The sequence below is a fragment of the Hoplias malabaricus genome, chromosome 4 (assembly GCF_029633855.1).
Source record: "Hoplias malabaricus isolate fHopMal1 chromosome 4, fHopMal1.hap1, whole genome shotgun sequence".
Taxonomy (NCBI): domain Eukaryota; kingdom Metazoa; phylum Chordata; class Actinopteri; order Characiformes; family Erythrinidae; genus Hoplias; species Hoplias malabaricus.
Window position 1 is genome coordinate 55,260,741 of NC_089803.1, and position 22,568 is coordinate 55,283,308.

Sequence of the window (22,568 nt, forward strand, 5' to 3'; positions counted from 1 at the left end):
TGTGAGTGAGAGAGAGAGAGAGAGAGAGAGAGAGAGAGAGAGAGAGAGAGAGAGAGTGTATGTTTACTTGTGTGATTAATGCTTTTAGCTACAGTTACTGAATGTGAAAAGAGGAATGCACAAAGGAGACCTTCAGAGTAACTAACAGAAAAATTTCAACAAAAGGCATGTGTTTTATTAAAACATCATTTGGATAAATGTTTAAACAACCATGTCCCTCCTCTGTGGCTATAACAGATTACACTTGTAATAAAATAAATCAGACCATTTGTTTGTTAAAAAAAATGTCTGGCATTTTTTGTGAACAAATGTAAGGAAAGGTTACAATATAAAATGTTAAAATAATTCAGCTATTTTTATTTTGGAAACTATGCAAAGACAAAGTACATTAAATTAGAAGCTTACTTATTTGTAAGTGAGCCAAACTCTGGTGTTAAGGTTTTCTGGCAGACTTTGGAAACACCAGTGCAAAACAGATAAGACTAGAATGGGTGGTTTAATACACAATGATTCTTTGTAGCTAACATGATAAGATTGAATGACAAACGATACAGATTTAAACCAAACAAGCCCTATTTTAATCCTACTTATGCCACACATTTGATACTATGATTATCAGTGATAGTCTGTTTCTTTCAGTAACATCCTTCATTGTTTTGGTACACTTAGTTCAACGTGTCCTTTTAAGCTTTAAGTTTAAGTTTAAGCTGGGTAAATTGTATAATACTGATTGTTTCAGACATTAACAGGGTGATAAATAGATGAACATACCATAGGAGTGAAATTTGTGTTATATAAAAATCAAAGTCCAAAATTTTGGATTTAAAAACAGTAATGTCTGAGAAACTGAGAAGTAGCTGTCAAACTACTCATAAAATGTACAGATGGTGTTGCTATGGCAATATGAGAAAATGACAAGAAGTATATTCTTAATCTTAATCTTAACCTACTTAATCTTGCTGCACTACAAATACCAAGTTATGTTTGACCATGCATTAGATTGTGTGAAAAACCAGCTGAAGTTGGAGTACCTAAATAGCATGGCAGAAATGTAATTGTGCTAGCTATAGAACTGCAGGGAAACAGCAAATTCTGCATCTATCAAAATAGAAAATAGCAGAGTAGAAGTTTGTTAAGATCCGTTCTTCTATTTTTGGGGATCATTTTAAAATAAACTGCAAGAGGTGTGAGCATTACCAAATCAGTCCAGGTCCTAAACTAACAGAACACAATGAATTCAAACACAGAGTAGAGAATTAGTAACTCCATGTGAATGGCTAGAAAGTAGAAGTGAGCAAACTTTACTGAGGTACATGTAACTGAGTAAATGCAACTAGTCACTACCCACCTCAGCTAAATACACATTAGGCAAAAAGTACTGAACAAAGAACTGATATTCATATGTATTGCAGTCCTTTATAACCCAGGTTGACCATATATTTTCGAGAACATCATTAAAATGTAAAATAAGATTACTTTGAGTGCAATACTGTCATAGATTTATCATGGCATGTGCACATAAACTTCCACAGTCACGTTATATAAAATATTACTTTATGTTATGAACATATAAAATCAATAGAACATGAGCAAATTAATATACACATGTAATGCCAAACTTTTGTGAACATTGGCTCATCTAACATTTCATCTGAAATAAAAGTAGGTTATAATAAAATATAATAAAACTGAGTTTATTCCCCAGTTGCAGAATTGCCATTTTCCATTCTCTTTACATGATTAAATTTAGGTGCTGGAAAATTTAGTGATCCTAAAAAGTTATTGGATGCTGCTACATCACTCATGAGTATGCAGTTTCAATGCTTCACTCTTCTAGCTGGCACTTGAATCTGAGTCCCATTTTATTCCATGTGTTTTATGGAGATTGTACATACTGTGTGCATATAATTAAATGTTTGTTTCCACAATGGGTACACTTATTAAGAACATCTATAAACCTTTGGATTTATTTTATATGCATGCAGGGCAAAGACAAATGCCCTAGTTACTACTCTTTGATTATTCAAGGTTCTCAGCCCTTCTCTCCTTTCTGGGAGGGTATGACAGAGTTTGACACTGAAGGAAACAGACTGTTTACATGCAGATTCTCTGTCTCTTCTAGAGATGGATGTGCCTTGAGTTTTTACTTTGAGATTTTCTTATATTTTGCAGCTCAAAAAGGTTTGTAATGCACAACAAAAAGTGAGAAAAATCAGTGGATAACTGTTAAACTATTGCAGTATGTTAGTGAGTATATATGTTTAATGGTGTTGTATTTTAATTCTATTTTCAATCTCTGAAGAAGGAAATGATACTCCACCCAGAACTAAATATTTTCTCTCCATAGATAATTTATATCCTCTAAGGCATTTTGTTATTATCCAGAAAAGTTTACTTGAAGTCAGTGAGTCCAACAATCAGTGTGATTTGCTCCGGTTCAGTTTGAGAGTCCGTGAATGGCCTTAAAACAATGTTGAAATGCTTTAGTTAATATTTACCATCTGCAACACTGATGTAATTCATTGATATATTACTAATTGCAGAGAACTCACCAAGTGCTGGTTGTCATAGGTCTCTATCCGGTCTTCATTGTCAGTAAAAGGAAGTGGCTGTTTGTTAACCTGCATCTGTGAAATCTAGATATATGTAACAGTACTGAGTGAGGAAATCACTTTCAAGTACTACACACTAACTCTTGCTAGTATTTAGCTTAAAAGAATTATCCTAGATGTCTGATCATTGTGTTATGAGAAAAAAAACTACTTATGAGATTATCTTAATTGAATATAGAAGCTGAGGAGCTTGCAAAATGAGCTTAAATGAAGCCGGTCTTGTAACCCCAGTTAAAAGGTTTTTGCTGTAATATCATATTCCCTATTTTACTCCATGCCAACATTAAATGAATGATAGGAATATATCATTTATATTATAAATGCATACTGTGAACCTTGACTCATATCATGTGTTGCAAGGCTGGATTCAAGTCAATAAGTTAATTATTTTAATTTCAACCTGCCTTATCTACCATGGTGTCAGATACGTTCCCATTAGAAGATTCCAGCTTGATGAAGAGAATTGCATCATGGACTGTAAGGAAGAGCAAGTCTCTGGTCACTACGTCATCAAAGAAACACAGGGCTTCCATCCTCTTCACAGTTTCATCTGGAACAACAGTAGATGTTCAGATATTTAGAACATTTCAGGATAGGTGGCACACTTAGAGTCAAAGTCAAAGACATTCTGTTATAATGATGACAATGTAAAATATGTTATACTGTTTAGAGTTTAGTATATTTCTGACTTTTTGTTATATTGTTAAATATGTGTCAGTAATGGAAAACAATGATGCACTATTCAAACATAACACTAACAGAAATTCAGAACTGTTTAGAAATACTGTAAACTGACTGTATTACAACAATGTAGTAAGAAATCCAAAGGGAATGTTTCCTCCTTAACTATAGTAGAAGCGCTGACATGAAACATACCGTCACAGCCTGCAATCAAGACACTGACTCCGATGCGTATAAATTCCTTTATGACCTGTGAAGGACAAAGGCATGACAAATCACTGACTAATACGAAACTATGAGAAGGCTATCAGTAAACACACAATGTTCTTAATAAATGTAACATTTGTAATCTGAAAAAGACTACACTAAACCAGTTACACAGTGTAGCATTGTCTGTCACTCAAAAAAAAGCCTTTGTACTGATACATATAAAATTGTATTTACTTGGCCATGTGGTAGGGGTGCCAAGGTAGGGAGGGGTTGGTAGATGTAAACAATCACCCCCACTCTTTTTACTTTTCTATATTAGAGTTCTGTGTTATTGCTAACAATGAAAATAAATAAATAACTGATAAAAAAATTTACTTGATCGATTAACAAAGTTAATATCGATGTTGTTTACTTGCAGAATGTGACAATAATTAAAATTGAAATCACCATGTTAATTTTAGAATACCTTTATTCTGGAATAGTCTGAAACAAATATAATTATCTTCTCCTATAACATTTGGAGATATTCATTCATTCATTCATTATCTGTAACCGCTTATCCAGTTCAGGGTCATGGTGGGTCCAGAGCCTACCTGGAATCATTGGGCGCAAGGCGAAGAGTACACCCTGGAGGGGGCATCAGTCCTTCACAGGGCAACACAGACATACAGATACACATTCACACCTACAGACACTTTAGAGTCACCAATCCACCTACCAATGTGTGTTTTTGGACTGTGGGAGGAAACCAGAGCAACCGGAGGAAACCCACACGGACACGGGGAGAACACACCAACTCCTCACAGACAGTCACCCGGAGCAGGAATCTAACCCACAACCTCCAGGCCCCTGGAGCTGTGTGACTGCGACACTACCTGCTGCACCACCGTGCCACACATTTGGAGATATGATTTTTTAAAATAACAATAACATAGCTGTAACAAATGACTAATGCAAGGATGAGACTTCATAATATTTTTGTTTTTCATGCTGATCACTACGTCACATTAGCGCTATATAATTTATGCCATGTCTTGGTTGGGAGACTGGCAACATTACATGTTCGCATTCTCCTCGCAGTTTCATCTGGGACAGCAGTAATCATCATTCACATCCTAGCGTGAGTTCAGAGGTCATTGGGGAGGTGTGTCAAGAAACTGTCAATCCCTCCTCTTTACATATATGTTTACATATGTGCACCAGACAGCGAGCTATCCTCCTACTGGTAGTTGTCTAGGAACATACTGTAGGACATGTCAGACTAGGCAAAAAGATTAAAAAAAAAACTCACTTGCTAGACTTTTTGTCAGGGTGTCACGGGGAGTCCCAGTTCCCAGTTTATGTCAAACTACACAACCATTCCTCGTCTCAGACGCTTATATTTATGGTTCCTATATTGAAGTTATCAGATACTGCAAATTTAGGTTATTGGGCTACATTCGTATAGAGTGATCCTGGCATAACAAAGCTAGTGGGTTATATTAGGTTATATATTATGAGCAATTGGCTTTCTATTCAACTGGCCCAGAACTGAGTCAGAATTGAGACCTACCAGTCTGAGAGATTTTGCTGACATCACATCCAAGAAGGAGACAGCAGAAAAATCCAATACCAAGCTGTGGATGTTGACTTTAGGAACTGTCACACTGACAGGCAGAGATGATGTCCAGTCCACCTGCACCTCCACTTCAATGTCCTGTCGAGACCTACTCTCCACATCCTGCTGAGCTTCATCTTCCACTTGCTCAGGGTCACGCTCACTCTCAAAGGCCTCATTGTCTACACCCAGAGGGGCTACTGGCACCAAACCATTCTGCAGCAGACATCAGTCACTTATATCGTAAGGTAAGGTTACACAAGATTTAACTTCTTATCAAATGAAAAACACAGTATACTTTATACACCTTATCATATATTACATTGCTATAAATAAACAAGGGCAAACTTTGTGTGACACCAGGCACAAATTCAGCTGCTTGCTTTTCCATACTGCTATGGTTCACTTAAATTTTCTAAGTAAAAGAAAAAACTATTTATTTTTCATTTTCTACACTGCATGAAATAAAAATGTCAGAACAAACTCAAAACAATACCCAAAAATATCAGGTGTCACATCTGTAACAATTTACCTAATTGTCAACGAGAGTTTGTGCATTAATTATTCAATTAAGCAGATATTTTTTTATTTAGTGTAGGTTAGTGGAGTTCCCAAATAGAAAACGTACTATCCATATCTCTGTATGTAAATGCTATGTACCTCAGTGATCTTTAGCCTCCCCTTTTTTATTAGTTTGTGAATCTTTTTTAGTGCTTTATTCCTTTTCTTGAACACCCGTACAGCATCAAATCCAACCTGTTTGGTGTAATTGCATGATAACAAATAAAAGAAACATAACAGTCAAATGTAAAAACTTGCAAATCAGCATTTGAAAATAGATGTCTCTATGAAACAAACAAAACTAGTTAAAATATTATTAGCACAAAATCAACTCACAGTATCTCTTAACTGCTCTTTGAAGTAATCAATGTTGGCAAAATAGATAGGAGAGTTACATTTGAAAATCTTTATTCCAGGGATCTCATTTATCTGAAAGGGAAACGGTAATTTGTAAAGGTTAAAATAGGTTGTAAAAACAGTGTATGATTTGTAACAATAACAATTCACTTAATTAATTAAAATTAAAAATGAATTAAAATAAATGAATGTACAAAGTTGCTTACATTTTTGTAATCTTTTATATTCCTGTAAATATCTGTGCCAGGTATATTTCCAATTGTTGAACAGGAAGGACTAGATGAAATAAAAAGCAATTAGTAATAACGTAAATAAAGAAAGTAAATAAAGCATTCCATCTTCAGTTACCTCTAAGGGACATCAAAAGTTTTTAATTTTCTGTGTTGATACCTTCCGAATAACAACTGCAAAATTGCTATTGCAAATCTGATAGCAGCAGTCGATTTCTGTGTAAAGTCTGGTCTTCTTTGATATGCTGCATGACCAACTTTCCATTGCATACAATTTCAGACACTCCTAAATTGGACCATACCATTTTGCATCACACCTGCCTGCCTTTGATCACATTCTCATTAAGGTTGCCATTGTGCAGCCGGAAAAGGCACTGTGTGTTAATGTAAATTATTAAGTATCTGAATTAAATTGTGTGAATGGCATATAAATGAATGCCAACATAAGTTCCTAGTTTTTGCCTGAATTTGCAGTTTAGCTACCTGATGTTAGTCTGCCCTTTCATTTCCTGTGTTGGCTTGGCAATTTATTAGCAATATAAAATGTCACATATTATCTACTAATACTGTGCTCAGTGATGAGCAGTAAGACAATGTAGAGATGCATTTTGACACCAGTATAGAGTTTATCATTTCAGTTTATTAGTCTTTGGTGTGACTGTGACTGTGATGACACAGTTAGTCTTGTCTTTTATAATAAGCACAGCTCTTTGTTTCCACTCAGGAACTCAGGGATTTATCTGGTTGTTTAGTGTATAGAACTATATTAACTGATGTGTGCTGAAGGCTGAATAATTTAATAATTGACATTAGTTCAAATGTCTGATTACTTTCTTGAGCTTAGATTAGATTTCATTCACAGTGTCCAAAACACAAAGTCAAAATGGATCATAAGACTTCACCGAAGAACGCACCTGTGTTGTACGGCTTTACTTTTATGTCCTGGGGAAAAAGTTGACACCCCTAATTTTCACTAACTAACTCACACTGTGGTTTACATTAAACATATTTACAACACCCATTTCCAGATAAGTTAGGACACTGACAAAAAATGCAATAAAACTTAAAATCTGTTTTCATTCTCTTGATTTGTTTTCACTGAAAAAGCACAAAGAATTGCAGTTTTTTCACTGAACAACTGAATTTTATTTCGTAAATATAAACAAATTTATTAAATGCCTGTGTTTTTACACAAAATGGATGTATTTTCTATACTAACAATGAAAGGGACCTTCTAGATTGTTATCAGCAATTGATGCCAAAGCCAAAATCTCTCATAGTATGAAGAGGTGCAAGAAGCAAGAAGGAAAAAAAATTCATTTGCAAAACTTTAACGATTAGTATCCTCATTTGCCAAATGATTAAAAAGGGCAGTTAAAAGGAAGGATGTTGTAATACAGTGGTAAACATGCCTCTTTCCTGACTTTTTTGGAGTGTGTTGCAGGCATCAAATAATAAATGTGTTTATATTTGCAAAATACAACCAAGTTGTTAAGTGAAAATATTGGAAATCTTTTCTTTGTAATTTTGTCAGTTAAATAAAGCTTTAAGAGAACAAGTCACAGACACTATTTGCATACTATAAAATGTCCCAGCACTTCTGGAAATGGGGTTTATATGCATGTTTTCATGAAGTTCAAAAATACATAAAAAATGCATATATGATTATAAATGCATTTATGAAACATAACATAACAGTGCATAACATTACAGTGATGACTGGGATGTTAGCTCTTCCCCTGCATTAATTTAAAGTAAAAAGTATCCAGAAAAAGTTACTTACAACTGTGACCTTACCACAACAGTTCCCAATTCAAAAACTACGCCTGTCAGCAAACCCACGTCCAGCCCCAAAACTATGCAGGAAATGCATGTAAACACCCAAATGAACTGTGTGAAAGAGAAATGAAAGATTTTGTGTATTCATTTTACATTTTTCCTTCCACTTATTTTTTTACAGTATGAAATTCTTTGCAGTATGAGTAGTAACATAAACTTACTTAAACTACAGACCACTAAACTGGGTTGAAAGTAAAATAAAAACTTTAGTAGGAATATTGTAGTGCAATGTTCTAAATATATAATAAATTGGGACATCTGTAAAATGCAATTTAAACAAGAATGTGTGATTCTCTGAAACATTTATTAAACTGACAATAGCACATAGAATATATTTCCAATATTTTCATGGAACAACTTGATTGATCATAAATATGAACAACTTTAAAAATGTATGCCTGCAAAATACACTTCAAAAGAGTTGGGACAGAGGCATGTTTACTGCTGTGTTACATCACCTTCCCCTTTAATAACACTGTTTAATTATCTGGGAACTGAGGATACTGAATGATTTGCCCATTCTACCCTTAATGGCAGCATTTATCAGTCTAAAAACCCAATATTTGCAACACATATACATCCACTGTCTTTTGGACCAAATAATCTTGGACCCAGAAAACTCATTAGAGTCTCCTTATTAAATTTATGTGTGATTTTCTCCTGGGTAATAATGTTTTAGTTGCATTTCCTGATGCAGTGGTACACTCTATAAAGTGATCAAAGTTTTCTGAAGTAGTCCCAAGCCCACATGTTTACGTGGCTATATTTCTCACTGTAGCCTGACAATTTCTTAACTGAGGATATGCAGCTCATGTTCATTCAACACTGGTGTCCAGTCTTACCCTATATGTACTAGTATGTCTCAAGATTTTCTGAATCATTTCACAATTATTAAGTACTGTAGATGATAAAATTCTTTACAATCTTGCACTGAAAATATTTCAGCTTGAACTGCTTGAAAAATATCTCTTGATGTTTAGTGTCAAGTGATGAGCAACATCCTATTTTTGATTTCAAAAACTGAGCATTTGGTGAACGCTCCTTTTATAAATTTTATGTTTACCTGCTTTAAGTGTAATGTTTCAAAACTTTTCAGAAATTTTCACTTATTTTACCCATGTCCCAACTTAGACTTTTTTAATAGAGTGTGTGATTCAATCAAAAAAATTCAAAAGTTTTTATTGCATTTTACATTTATTACATGTCTCAACTTTCCTGAAAAAGGGTATTGTACATTATATATTATTTATTGACACTTATGATACTTTAAGCAATTTTCATAATGTTCTGTCTCTGTGTTCTGTGCCATGTGTTTGCCATATCTGTAACACTCACACAGTCTGTCCTGCTCTGCCTCCATAGTATAGGCACGTCACAGACTTGCATGAACATGCCTTTCAGGTTGGAAATTACAATGCCAGCCAGCACTGACTAAAAGGCAGAAATTATTTAGGTTAACTTTATATTTAATATATGTTTTAGACAAGACCAAATAGATATTGTATATAGTTTCTGTTTTCAATGGCTTTTCATCTTCATACATGCATTCATACATCTGCCTTTCTCTATTCCCTAATACATACCTTTTGTAGGGGCTGGAGTAGAGGTCCAACAGCCACAATCACAATCAGTACCATCAGAGCTGATATTAACCCTGCCACCTACACAGAAGTTTAAGCAAATATTATGCAATCCATGTGTACTCTCTGAATCCATTTTCCGTTTTCATGTGGAACTGCAGCCCATACTCACTGGTACCACTATATATTTTGTGTGTTAATGTGTCTCTGATCTCCACATTCTTTTAGTGGGTTGTGTGTGTATTTCCAAAATAAAAATAATGCATTTTGACGTGTAAGTTTGCAAATTTGTCTTGAGCGGAATGTGTGGTCTGGAGCAAGTCAAACTGTGCAAGGCCAATCTGATGTAATACAATTAAAGAATTAGGCATTAACATTTGCACTGTAGGACACAGCTTCAGGGTTGTATGTTTGAACCGAGTCACTGTCTGTGAGGAGTTTGGCACATTCTCTCTATGTCTGGGTGGATTTCCTATGGGTGCTCCTATTTCCTCCCACAGTCCAAAAATAAATAAATAAATACAAACACTGGCTGATAGGGGGATTGCCTGTCCAAATGTGTTGATAGATGTGAATGTGTGAATGAATGTATTTATGTGTGATGCCCTGTGATGTACTGGTGCCCTGAACATGATGAAGAATTAATTATGTTCCATAATAAAAACAGTAACAGTTAAAAAAATATGCTTATAGTCTAACAAAAGAAAAGAAAAAAGAAATGAATGTTATGTGATGTGCATACTATGCAGCATTAGCCCAAGCAGTTCCTTGACGTAAAAAGTACTGCAACCATTAAGAATTTCAAGACAAATGGATAACTGAAAAAGGATAATACTGATTGTAGCTTTTCAAACACTTATTGGCACTACTAATTTATGAGTAGCCTCAAACTCCTCTTTGTTCTGGTAAACCCAGGAAACAGAGTGGAAGTTAGAGCTCTGGAAAAAGAATGAATGCCTATTTCGCACAAGTCTGAAAATTAGATTATAGTCTAGATTTCTATTTGTCTTATTTTTGTGTAACAGTATATACAAACAGGCAGGATTTTTTTGCCTTGGTGTTTTGTAGGATTTTGGAATCATGCATGCATTGTCAAAGAACATGATCCCCTATATCAAAACTCATCTGACCCCTGTACTGTCCTATATTGCTATATACTGTATGTGTGTATGGGTATTTGTACCTGAGTCTTCCCTCCGGTGCTCTCTTGTATTGCTGTGCGTGAAAGTGCAGTGGTGGCCACAAAGCCTGAGAAACAGCCACAGAATATGTTGCTTATGCCAAAGGCGACAAGCTCCTGTCAGGAAGGAAGGGAGAATCTAGTTTAACAGAACAGTTTCGACTGGAGAAACAGTTTCAGATTTGAGAGTGTATTCAGCTACATAGTTCTACATTCCACAGTGATGGGAGTCACTGTTTTCCACCAGCTTCTTTATCTTTGTTCTGATGGGCAAAGGTGACCTTTGTAAGGTCGGTCAATGTGTTCCCTCCCTTACGTCACAGAATTTTTTTACTGTGAGAGAGCTCTTATCTGACTAGCTCTTAATTTCAGGAAATTACCTTTACACAGACAGTTAAGCTTACACTTAAACACACAATTAAGCTTGAACCACACAAGAATAATCTCAGTTGGCAAACTATCCATGAATAAACTAATAAATTATATGTTCAAATATTTGTAGACACCTGCTCATCCAACATTTCTTGTGGACGAACAGGGAGTTAGGAAGAGACCCTCTTTTGCAGCAGCAATTTGAGGGAAGTCATGTGTAGTCATTTGGGAAGGCTTTACCCTAGAGGGTTGAACACTGTTCTTAGGTACCAGTAAAGATACTGATTTGAGATGATTAGTTCTGGATCACATAAACCCTGCCAACCCAACTCAAATGTACTGGATGGTGCATCTTTATTGTTTCACAGCCTGCTGAGGACTATATACCCCAATTATACAAGTTGCGTGTCAGCAAAGTGTGCTAAATTAATTAAATAGAAGAAATATCCAGATACTTTTAGACATATAGCGTATTATGTAAAATTATCTTGAGGTTGCCACATTAAGGTTTGTATACCTGATTACCATCGATTTTGTAGTCATGCTTCGCTGCATAGACTTTAGCCACTGATACCGAAACAGCATATCCCACCACAGCTGTGGAGAAACTGGAACCTACAATATTCCCAAAAAGCTCTATCTTTGGAAACTGGGCTGGTACAAATCTGTTGAATAGAAAAATGTGCAAATATTCACACAAACAAGAACAATCTCATAAGGTCTATATTTTCACCTCAACCACTTGTTTTGATGAAATGGGCTTAAATAAATTTCCTCTTCCCTATAAACTTCAGGACCTCTGCAGCGCCAGCTTTGATATTAGAATTTGGCTTAGCAAACTGTGTTTTACATTACTGTTTCTTGTTTATATTGGACAACTATTGAAAACTATTTATCCATGTCATTGTCCCAGAGATTACATTTCACTGTCCCACTGATTTCTAATGGCGTCTGCTGAATATGTTTGTAAAAAATTATAATAATAATTTGTTAATAAAAAGATCCTGAGTGTCCACATAGTCCTGAAAAGGAAATAGGAAATGCCACGGAAGTGCACTCACCCCCTTGGGATGCTATGAACAATACTGGCGCCATAGCGGGAATTCAGGTCCACTGCATAGGAGATCCCTGTAGCAACCACTGTCTATGAGAGACAAGGTCTTATATATTTTTCAAATAAAAAGTCCTCATATTTTATTAGGTATTCTTATATTCTCATATCACTGTGCTATGAGCAATGACAATAAAGACTAACCTATTCACTTCAGAACCCTATTGCTTAATTAAAAGAGCCTAAAGGTGCTGCATACTGTGCTGTATTCAAACCAGTACATTAAATTAGCGAGTGTTTCATTAGTTCTCTGGCCTGTTTTTCTACTGGAAAAAAAATTGATGTTCATACTCAGCCCTTGCTCTGTAAATGGGAAACAAACAATATGACTTCATTGAGAAACAAAACACCATTCCAGCCAATCATCAACAGGGCGTTTGTGTTCCTGCACAAGACGGGGGAGTGGGAAGGCAGGGGAGACTGTGTATCTGGTACATTCTATGCTGTACAGTAGATTAGGAGCACCTATCTTGTATCTACACTCATTGTCCATTTAATCGGCTCCACTGAATATACAGGAGCACTTTGTAGTTCTACACTTACAAACTCTAGTCCACCTGTTTCTAATCCTCTAATGCTTCATCGGTTAACACAGGACGATGCCCACAGAACACTGTTGGCTGGAAATTTTTGGTTGGTGGACTAGTCTTAGTCCAGCAGTGACAGTAGGGTCTTTATAATCTCTAGTGGCACTGCTGTTTCTGACACACTCATAACAGCACAACACACACTAACACACCACCACCACCACATCAGTGTCACTGCAGTGCTGAGAATGATCCACCACCCAAATCATACCTGTTCTATCGTGCCCCTCTGGGGGACCTGGCAAATTAAGAGCATCATGAAATGGATGGACTACAGCCTGTAAAGAACTACAAAGTGCTCCTGTATGGTAAGTGGAGCTGTTTAAAATGAACACGAGTTTGGATAAAAGGTAGGTGTTCTGAATCGCCATTTAGCGTATAATGTCTGGTCTGCAAGCCCAGTGTCTGTTTTTTTTTTTTTTTTGGCAATGAATTTGGGAGGTAGAGCAACTGAAAGAAGTGGTGTGTTTGTTATGCTGTTTAAATAAAATGTCAACAGTTCATTCATTATCTGTAACCGCTTATCTAATTTAGGGTCACGGTGCGTCCAGAGCCTACCTGGAATCATTGGGCGCAAGGCGAAGAGTACACCCTGGAGGGGGCGCCAGTCCTTCACAGGGCAACACAGACATACACACACATTCACTCACACCTACGGACAATTTTGAGTCGCCAATCCACCTACTAACGTGTGTTATTGGACTGTGGGAGGAAACCAGAGCACCCGGAGGAAACCCACGCAGACACGGGGAGAACACACAAACTCCTCACAGACAGTCACCCAGAGCGGGAATCGAACCCACAACCTCCAGGTCCCTGGAGCTGTGTGACTGCGACACTACCTGCTGCGCCACCATGCCACCCATATCAACAGTTGTTCTCCAAAATTACATTCAGCACCATTAATGATGAATCAGTAAAGTCAAAGGTAAAAACAAATACGTACCACAATGACTTCAATAGGAATTGGAACTGGAATCTTATGGTGAAATTTGGCATTAATTTCTTTCACTGTCATCACAGTGACTATGGTTATTAAACCAGCAACCAGGTCAGCCATATTTGTTTGTGCAATATTCTGAAACACATCTCTAAGAACCTGAAATCACAGATGCAAATTAATGTCATAAGACAATGTAGACAATGCATGTAGACACTGCTTTGAAAACTTCGGCAAAGCTGGTCTAAAAGAAAGAAGAGACTAAACAAGGTAGCAAGTGTTCCTCAAGTGCAAAGTAATACTCACATAGGCAATAGAGAAGAAGCCATTGTGGCTGTGAGTGGGGACAGACAGAACCATTTTGAGTTGAGAAATGAGCACATGGAAAGCAGCTGCTGTGGTGAATCCTCCTACCAGTGGGTCAGACAGGTACCGCACCAGGAATCCCACATGGAGCACCCCCATACCCAACTAAAAACACATAACACTAAATTGATACAACCTATATGTGCTTGATTCAAGTTACACCTCTTATTTGTCCACATTCATGTACCACTTTAGGTTTATTTTATATAGCTGTGTCGCTACACCTGCTTTCTTTAAAATGTGCTATATCCACTGGTCAGCTAGGACATTAAAACGAACACCTAGATTCTCCATTCAGTGTCTATTTTATCAGCTCCATTTACTATAGAGGTGCACTTTGTACTTCTACAATTACAGACTGTAGTCCATCTGCTGCTCTGCAAACTTTGTCTGCCTTTCACCCTGTTCTTCAATGAGTCAGAATCCCCATAGGACCTCAAAAGGGCAGGTATTGTTTAGGTGGTGGATCATTCTCAGCACTGCAGGCACTAAATTGGTGGTGGTGTGTTAGTGTGTGCCACTGATGGACTGAGAATAGCCCCCCGACCAAAAAATATCCAATCAATATTGGCATACAGGCTACAGTGTGTAACTGTAGACCTATAAAATGTGCAAATATGGTAAGCTGAGATAATAAAATAGAAAATAAGCATAGTAAATAGGTTATTTTAATGTTATGGCTGATCAGTTAAAAGAAGTTTATTTGATTTGTCTTAACATTTGAACATGTTCTTGTTTAGTCAGTAGCAATGCTAAGGACATTCCTGTTAATGTAGCTCAATAAATATTTTCACTTAGAATAAATAAAATTTTAACCTAGTTTTGACTGTTTCCATTGAATCATTCTGTTTGTGTGTTGGTACATATGAACTTTGCTTGCAAAATAAACCTTACCTGAAACAATCCAATCAATACAGTCATAGTTGAAGCTATTACAATTCTTTGAGCTTCCATTGCATTAATATCCACCTCCATTGCCTCTGATTCAAGCCCAGTCCCATTCACAATGCTACCATTCCCTGGATGCATGAATTGCTCATCAGGCGCAAGAGTCAAAACCACAGATCCCACCATCAGACAGGTGACTGGGAACGGACCTGTCCAGGATCAGACACACATGCATCCATTAGGGTCTCACACCAACATAAACATTTGAAAGTTGAACAAACCTTTAAATGTTCTGAAGTACCCAATGACCTACCCACAGATATATGCCTTGAGGTTCCAAGTAAGAAGTAAGTGAGAATTGGGAAAAAAGCAGCATAGAGTCCATACACTGGACCAACAGATACCAGCAGTGCATAAGCCAAGCCTGTAGGGGAAAAACAATAAATATTCCATAGCTCACAACAAATATTATATTGCTTGCCATAGTACTACAAATGTTTACCTTGTAAACAGCACACCAGTCCCGTGCTGACTCCAGAAATGACATCGCTGGGAAGCCACAACTTGATTGGATACTGGAGCAGCCAGTCCAAGATTGGTAAAAGTCCTTTAAGAACTTGTTTGTTCCGACTACTAGAGCATCTGTAACAATCATTCATCAGCATGCAATTACAAAGAGTATGTTAGTATGCACAGAGCTGTGGAAATATCTAAAAATGTTTCCAGTTCAAGTTTTAGAGTCCTTATAAGTTATGTGTATCTGATTCAGCTCATAAGACTAGGATGCAGGAACTAGCTTAGAAGATCACACACAGCAGATGCTTCTGATGGACATTCTAAACCAAGTCCTAAAAGCTGATTTAAAAATGTTAACTCACTTGGAGGAAGCAATGAGCTTCTCTCTGAAGCTCCTCATCTCTGGGATTTGGTTCTCATTATCCTCGTCAAAAGCATTTTTAGAGTATATAGGTCGAGACACACAGTAACACCCAACCATGATGCACTGTAACCTGCTTCCAAAGACAGACGAACAAGAGCAAAGAGAAACTAGGCAAGCCTAGTTTTGCCAGACTGCCATTAGCCATATAGCTATTGTCACAGAAGTGTTGGTATTTCGAAAACAGGAAAGCCTAAAATACATACACTTGACATTGTAAGGTCTGGAGAAGCTTTGGTGCTTCATATCAATGTCTTTTTTTACAATAATAACAAATAATAACAAACTATAAAAATAGTTTATCTTGTCAGTTGTTGAAAGCCTGTTATTTTCTGTTCATACGAAGCTACAAAACTGAAGCACTGTTTTGAGATGACATTAAAGCAACTCAGTTACCAGAAAGCAACAAGATAACATTTTAACATTTAAGATTTGAACATTTCTGAACCAAGCAGCTAAACCATTTTATTAACCAAGTAATCTATATCTGATAAAGGAACAGGGCGTCGCTGGGAACTAGATATTTATTACTGACTTACATTTCTATAAGGGTCTGACTGATAAAACAGTGCTGTAACAAATTCACAGCCTTGTTTTTTTTTTTTTTGTTTTTGTTTTTTTTTTGAGTAACAGCTCGCTCTGGTGTTCTGGCTTTAATAATCCAGAGATTATATCTGTTCTCGTGTAAAGTTAAACAAAAGCCTGTGCAGGTGTAATTTACTCGTCATAAAGTAACGGTGAGATGTGTCCATGTATTTGTGTCTTTATAAGGGCAGAAAAGATGACTTTCTATTTGTTAAATATATAGTAGAAAACAAAAGGCTGAGACACAGATACATTCTCCAAACATAAATAAGAGACTATGATAAATATTACCTCAACAACGTTCAACACATTTCTGCTCAAGGCTCCAGTAAAACACTGAGCTGCTCACCGTGGTGAATGGTGAACTTACAGCGCTGAAGCAGTGCGAGTGTGTCCCAATTCAGCTCTCAACTCTCTGACCCCTTGAACACTTCAACCCTCGCGCCTCCTGCTCACCTTTCAACAACATCATCAAAGTGAACATTTTAATGAAGGATTTAGGGCTTATAGCAAGAAATGGGGCGGGGGAAAGCCTGCAGACAGCAACATTTTGGCCATTTAGAAATCCCTTCTTTAGGTCACCAAACGGTTCCAAATTTAGTTCACGAACTGGAGTGTGAAATATGGCTGAACTAACAGACGGTGTAGTGGGGTAGTAGCGCCACCTTAAGTTCTCTCTGTGAAATACGGCTGAATAAACAGTTCTAGTTGCGCATGCGTGTTTCGACATTAGGTATCTGTCAGTCAGTCAGTCAGTCAGGCAGTATTTCTAATATCAGCTTCAAAATCCCATAAGCTTCATCCCAGCTAACAAAATAGATCTGGGCCAATTCTGGCTCAGGCTCGACACTGTCGGCTGGCTGCCATCTCTGTGTGAATGCGGCACCCTGTATCTGGCCCAATTCCGGCTGCGCATTGGCACTGACAGCTGGTGAGGTGATTGCCATTGCAGTTAGCACTCTACACTGTTCAGAGAATTTTATTAAATACTTTGATGTAAAGAATGTTAAATAAACAGAATCATTATTTTGAATTGTTAAAGGCCATACCGTTATAGGTAAGCTCTGTTAATATTGCAATATTTTAGAAAACCGATATAACGAGACACGAAATGATTATGATAAATAGGGTTAATAAGGAGACCGTGCAGTGCTGAAGGGAGGAAATTCTTATTTAAGTTTTTGTAGACAACTGGACTGGACAGCTTTAAAATTAATGAACTCTAAATGAGAAACCGGAAGGTGGCAGAAGTGAAACGCTATAAAAACACAGAAGAAGAAGACGGTGAAGATTCGCGCTCTTTTCTGTGAACGCTGTACGCAAGCAGCTCTCACCAGCCTCAGAGAACAGCTTCATCCTATAAGTATTTCAGCATTTTTAACATTTTTGTGAGTTTTTAGCTAAGTCACATAGAACCGCTTCCCTCAGTATAAGAAATAAAAAAAATAAACACATTAAGAAGACATAAAGTAGTTAAGTAGATTAAAATACATTCTCAATCTCAGTGCTGGTTTGTGGTGTAATGTAATCATTTAAATATAATTCCACATACAATAATTCTTTGTTAGGGCGTAGCACTGATTTTGGGCTTGTGATTAATGGGTTGAAGGAGGTTATATTGAAAAAGATAGATGCCTATTTGTTGAGAGAAAAAAGAAACAAAAGCATGTGAAGTAGTTTTTTTTTCTTGGAGCTGTGAAGTAAAATAAAAATTTCAAAATTTAAACTGAATATGAACTAATTCATTTTCTTTATATAGTTATGTAAAGATGGATTGCAGCAAAAAAAAGCTAGTGGGGCAGAGAGAAATGCAGATCAGAGGTTAATTTAAGTTATTTAGATGAGATCTTTAGCATCAGTTGTAGCATATAACCTGATAATCTTGCCACATTTGAAGTTCTGTAGTTAATGAATTTGCATGTATATGCAGTTTACAGTTTTTCATTAAAGATTTCTAAAGAAAAGAAAATATTAAAGTGAACAGAAAATTCAACCAGGAGTACAACTGAGGTGAGTACACTTTAGCGTTCTTTCACTACACTGCACATCCTGAAGATCCCTGTTGTCCAGGCTGCCAGAGATGAGGATACAGCTGATATTTCCATCATTGTTGAGGGCAGTGAAGTATTGACACAACATTGCAGAGGCTTGCAAACTGTAGATGGAACTGATGTATGCCATAAATCTAAGCCTAAGTATCAAATGTGTACTTCCACACATTTGAGGAAACTCAAACTGTTGTAAAGTACCCTTCTGCCATCTTCTTTTTATTTATTTTTTTATTTTTTACTTTTCCAAACCTACTGGTGAAATGTTTATTTTTGTATTTTAAGTGTTTTATTATTTGGCCTGATGGCCTTAGTGTTGTACATAAATTAAATATGTTTAAAGAAATGTCTGAAAGTAAATAGCAGTTCTTAGGGTGTGAAAACCTTTTGGGTTTTTTTCTTTGAAAAACTGCATTTGAATGTTAATTGGATTTAGGAAATCATAACATTGACAATTTCAAATTTATTTTCTATTCATTGATTTTATGCTTTTTGTATACATTGCAATTGCTGTATGTTTTTCATTTTTTCAAGGTTGTATGAAAAGCACAGTTACTGATCTCAATACATCGAATTGGGCGTTAAAAACTATGTCATAAATACACTGTCATAAATGTTGTCACTGTGGTGGTACCCTCAAGGGAACATATTTTTACATTTAATTAGGCAACATAATTGCGCGGCACGGTGGTGCAGCAGGTAGTGTCGCAGTCACCCAGCTCCAGGGACATGGAGATTGTGGGTTCAAGTCCAGGTGACTGTCTGTGAGGAGTTTGGTGTGTTCTCTCTGTGTCCATGTGGGTTTCCTCCCAGAGTCACATGTTGGTAGGTGGATTGGCAACTCAAAAGTGAGTGTGTGTGTGTTGCCCTGGGAAGGACTGGCGCCCCCTCCAGGGTGTATTCTCGCCTTGCGCCTAATGATTCTAGGTAGGCTCGGGACCCTGAACTGGATAAGTGCTTACAGATAATGAATTGTATTATAATTGTAGATTTTTAAATCGTATTTATTTCATACACCCTGTTTTATCTCCAGGACTTTTATTATGTATATGACACATTTCTATAATGAAAGATTGCAAACATGTATCTCTCCTTCTGAAGAAGAGAATCCAATGTACCTTTAAGGGACAGAACTGGACTTTTAAACAGTTGTAATTCTTGTGACCAATATTGTACCTTTTTTTTCTAAGAGTGTAAGTTGTTATTTAATGAATCAGTAATTTCTCCATGAACCTGATTCTATCCTTTTCTGAGGGAAGGGAGAGTGGTGGGGTTGTATAGAAATAAACTATTACAACTGATAATGAACCAGATCTGGGCAGTTCGGTACTTATGGTGTGCTTCTGGCTCAAACTCGGTCGTGGTCCGGTTATCGCGATTTAGTTATGGCTTGCAGGACTAGGACTTGAGACAATGCCGACTCCGCGTGCCGGCATCGGACCGAGTGTTTTTGTTTCGGCATGCGTGATTTGGCAGGAACAACCGATACAGTTTTGCTAGCTGGGATTAGGCATTGACACACCATAAATGCATACAAAGGGCTGTAGCCTTACTTGGCTATATTAATTTGCATGTAAGTAAATAAGTAAACTAGCAAATATGAACTAGAAGAAGCACCTTGGACAGATTAACCATGTCATGAATATAGCCTTCCTGGTAACAAATATACTTCATGTTATACAAAGGTCAGTAGATCAGGATGTAAGAATACTAGTGTCAGGGGTAGTTAGAGAAAATTTCCGGGTCAGGAGCAAAAGGTCAGGAACAATGTCCAACTTGTATAGGATCACTGACATATCTTGTATATTGAAGCTTTATATTTAAATCTAAATTTGAATTAACAATATTAAAAAAACACCACATGTTGGTAAGTGGATTGGCGACTCAAAAGTGCCCGTAGGTGTTAGTGTGTGTGTTGCCCTGTGAAGGACTGGCACCCCCTCCAGGGTGTGTTCCTGCCTTGCGTCCAGTGATTCCAGGTAGGCTCTGGACCCACCACGACCCTGGACTGGATAAGTGGTTACAAACAATGAATGAATGAATAACATAATTCTAGTGAGGGCAGCATGGTGGCGCAGCAGGTAGTGCAACTGTCACACGGCTTCAGGGGTTTGTGTCCTTCTCTGAGTGACTGTCTGTGAGAAGTTTGGTGTGTTTTGGTGCCTTTAATTATTATTCAAAACGGCAAGTCTATCTTCATGTGTTTTCTCAGTTTTACAAGTTTATAATGGTAAAATTAATGTGGTGAAAAAAGCTTACTTTACTTTGTAGATTAGATTTCTCAGAGTTCTGATTTTTATCACTACTGCAGTGAACACTTCTGACTATAAGTTTATACAGAAATAGGAATTTCTCTTCAAACCACCCTGAATAACTTAATTTTGCAGAACCTTTAAAAATACAGAATTCCCAGTTAGTACTTTTAATAATACATGTTACTTATGATTTATGTTTGTGAACAGGGTGGTGTAAAACCACATAGACTAGTTGGAATAGGATATAATCCTGTATCAATCAAGAATATACACAACCTGTGTGCATTAAATCGTTCAAATTTATGTGCTTATTTAACCTTCGCCTATTCATTATTAAGATGCTGTTTAATAGGCAAATGAAAGAGCAACACCAAGAGGTCCAGCTTGTCTGGATATTGTCCCATGTCATCAAACAGCTCCCAAAGACAACTCAGTGCCCTCAGCCCACCACTCCCATCCTTTTATATGCTATCGCAAAAAAAGCCCTGTTCCTTTCCTAGTCAAAAGGCAACCACTCTCACAGGTCTCTATTGAGCAAGCTGCACCTATTGATATAAGAAACCTCTCTGAGCTTAGGAAAGTAAAGAAGGGGTAGAATACAGAGCACTGAGTGAATAAGGGGGTTTGTATCCAGAGTAAAGCGAGTAGCCTCCCTATCATTAGAGAAATGTTCACAAGTCACTGGATCAGAACCTTAAGAACGACATACACAATTGATCTCATTGTCTCCTAGAGTGAAATGTACATCTCAGAAACTTGCCTCTCAATCTGTTACTTCGGTAGGAAACTTATTTGCTTTCGTTTTTTTTCTTAAATTTCACATAAAATCCAGTGAATCCAGTACAGCGTCAAGTAATGCAATAAGTTGAAGTTCATTCATCCAAGTGTCAATGTATTTTGAAATGAATGGAGCTTAACTTACCTGTCCATCCCAGTTTCAGCATCTGGTATCAGGTTGAAAATGGAAGTAAAAGAAACCACCCATGACTTAGCATTGACTCATTCTCTTGTGTGCATAATGCTGTTAAAGTTTGTGAATTAGTAGGCCCATTCTCTCTGCTGTAATTTCCTGCCCTATCTGCCTGTCCTTCTCAGAGTGGGTCCTGCATCCCTGTCTTTGCCCTTTATAAGCCAAGTCGGGTTGTGGGAGGTGTAGCACGGTTGTGGAAATCAAGGAAGCTGGAAGGGATGACATCAGGAGCCCACAGTGTACACCCAGCCAACGGTTGCTGTCACTTCATCACATGAGAAAGTATTTGTCCCTTTTTATTGTGTGTTTGTTTGTGAAGAAGGATGAATGTGTGAATGTGTCTGTATAGGTGGGTCACAGGAACAAAGCCTTATCTGCAGTATGTAGTCCATGGCTTTTGTGTGTGTGTATCTGAAAGATTGACAGGCAGAACAAATGTCTGTGAGGATGGTGGGAAAAGGGGGTTCAGGCTGTTTGTGTACAGACCTGTGGAGGTATAAGTGACCACAGTTAGTATATACACTGAACTAAGCTGGTGTTCAAATATCTACCACTACAATATCTGCCTAATAAATATTAATGATTAAGGACAAATACTTTCAGAAATGTAATGACATAACACCTGTGAAAACCTCTATAAAACTCCAAAATCTTACCAGCCA

At 37.1% G+C, this 22,568-nt stretch overlaps 1 protein-coding gene across 1 annotated transcript; it reads right to left on the reverse strand.

Moving 5' to 3' along the window:
* Window positions 1-144: 144 nt before the first annotated feature.
* On the reverse strand, window positions 145-22,020 carry LOC136693710 (pendrin-like). Its single transcript, XM_066666846.1, has 21 exons — window positions 21,859-22,020; window positions 15,990-16,168; window positions 15,614-15,753; window positions 15,425-15,535; window positions 15,118-15,320; window positions 14,164-14,328; window positions 13,864-14,016; window positions 12,281-12,363; window positions 11,737-11,884; window positions 10,851-10,964; window positions 9,671-9,748; window positions 9,423-9,518; window positions 8,032-8,138; window positions 6,225-6,294; window positions 5,998-6,090; window positions 5,761-5,856; window positions 5,056-5,316; window positions 3,489-3,543; window positions 3,017-3,162; window positions 2,553-2,636; window positions 145-2,461 (listed from the first exon to the last, which is right to left on the reverse strand). The coding sequence occupies exons 2-21, from the start codon at window positions 16,106-16,108 to the stop codon at window positions 2,438-2,440; spliced, it is 2,346 nt and encodes a 781-aa protein (XP_066522943.1). The 5' UTR covers window positions 16,109-16,168; window positions 21,859-22,020; the 3' UTR covers window positions 145-2,437.
* Window positions 22,021-22,568: the final 548 nt, after the last annotated feature.

Excerpts from the sequence above, each read along its gene's own strand:
- LOC136693710 (XM_066666846.1), bottom strand. The coding sequence starts at position 16,108 with ATGGTTGGGTGTTACTGTGTGTCTCGACCTATATACTCTAAAAATGCT. Across the intron at positions 15,536-15,613 it reads ACTGGTGTGCTGTTTACAAG|GCTTGGCTTATGCACTGCTG; the intron begins GTAAACATTTGT and ends TTTCCCCTACAG. Across the intron at positions 5,857-5,997 it reads AAGAGCAGTTAAGAGATACT|GTTGGATTTGATGCTGTACG; the intron begins GTGAGTTGATTT and ends TACACCAAACAG.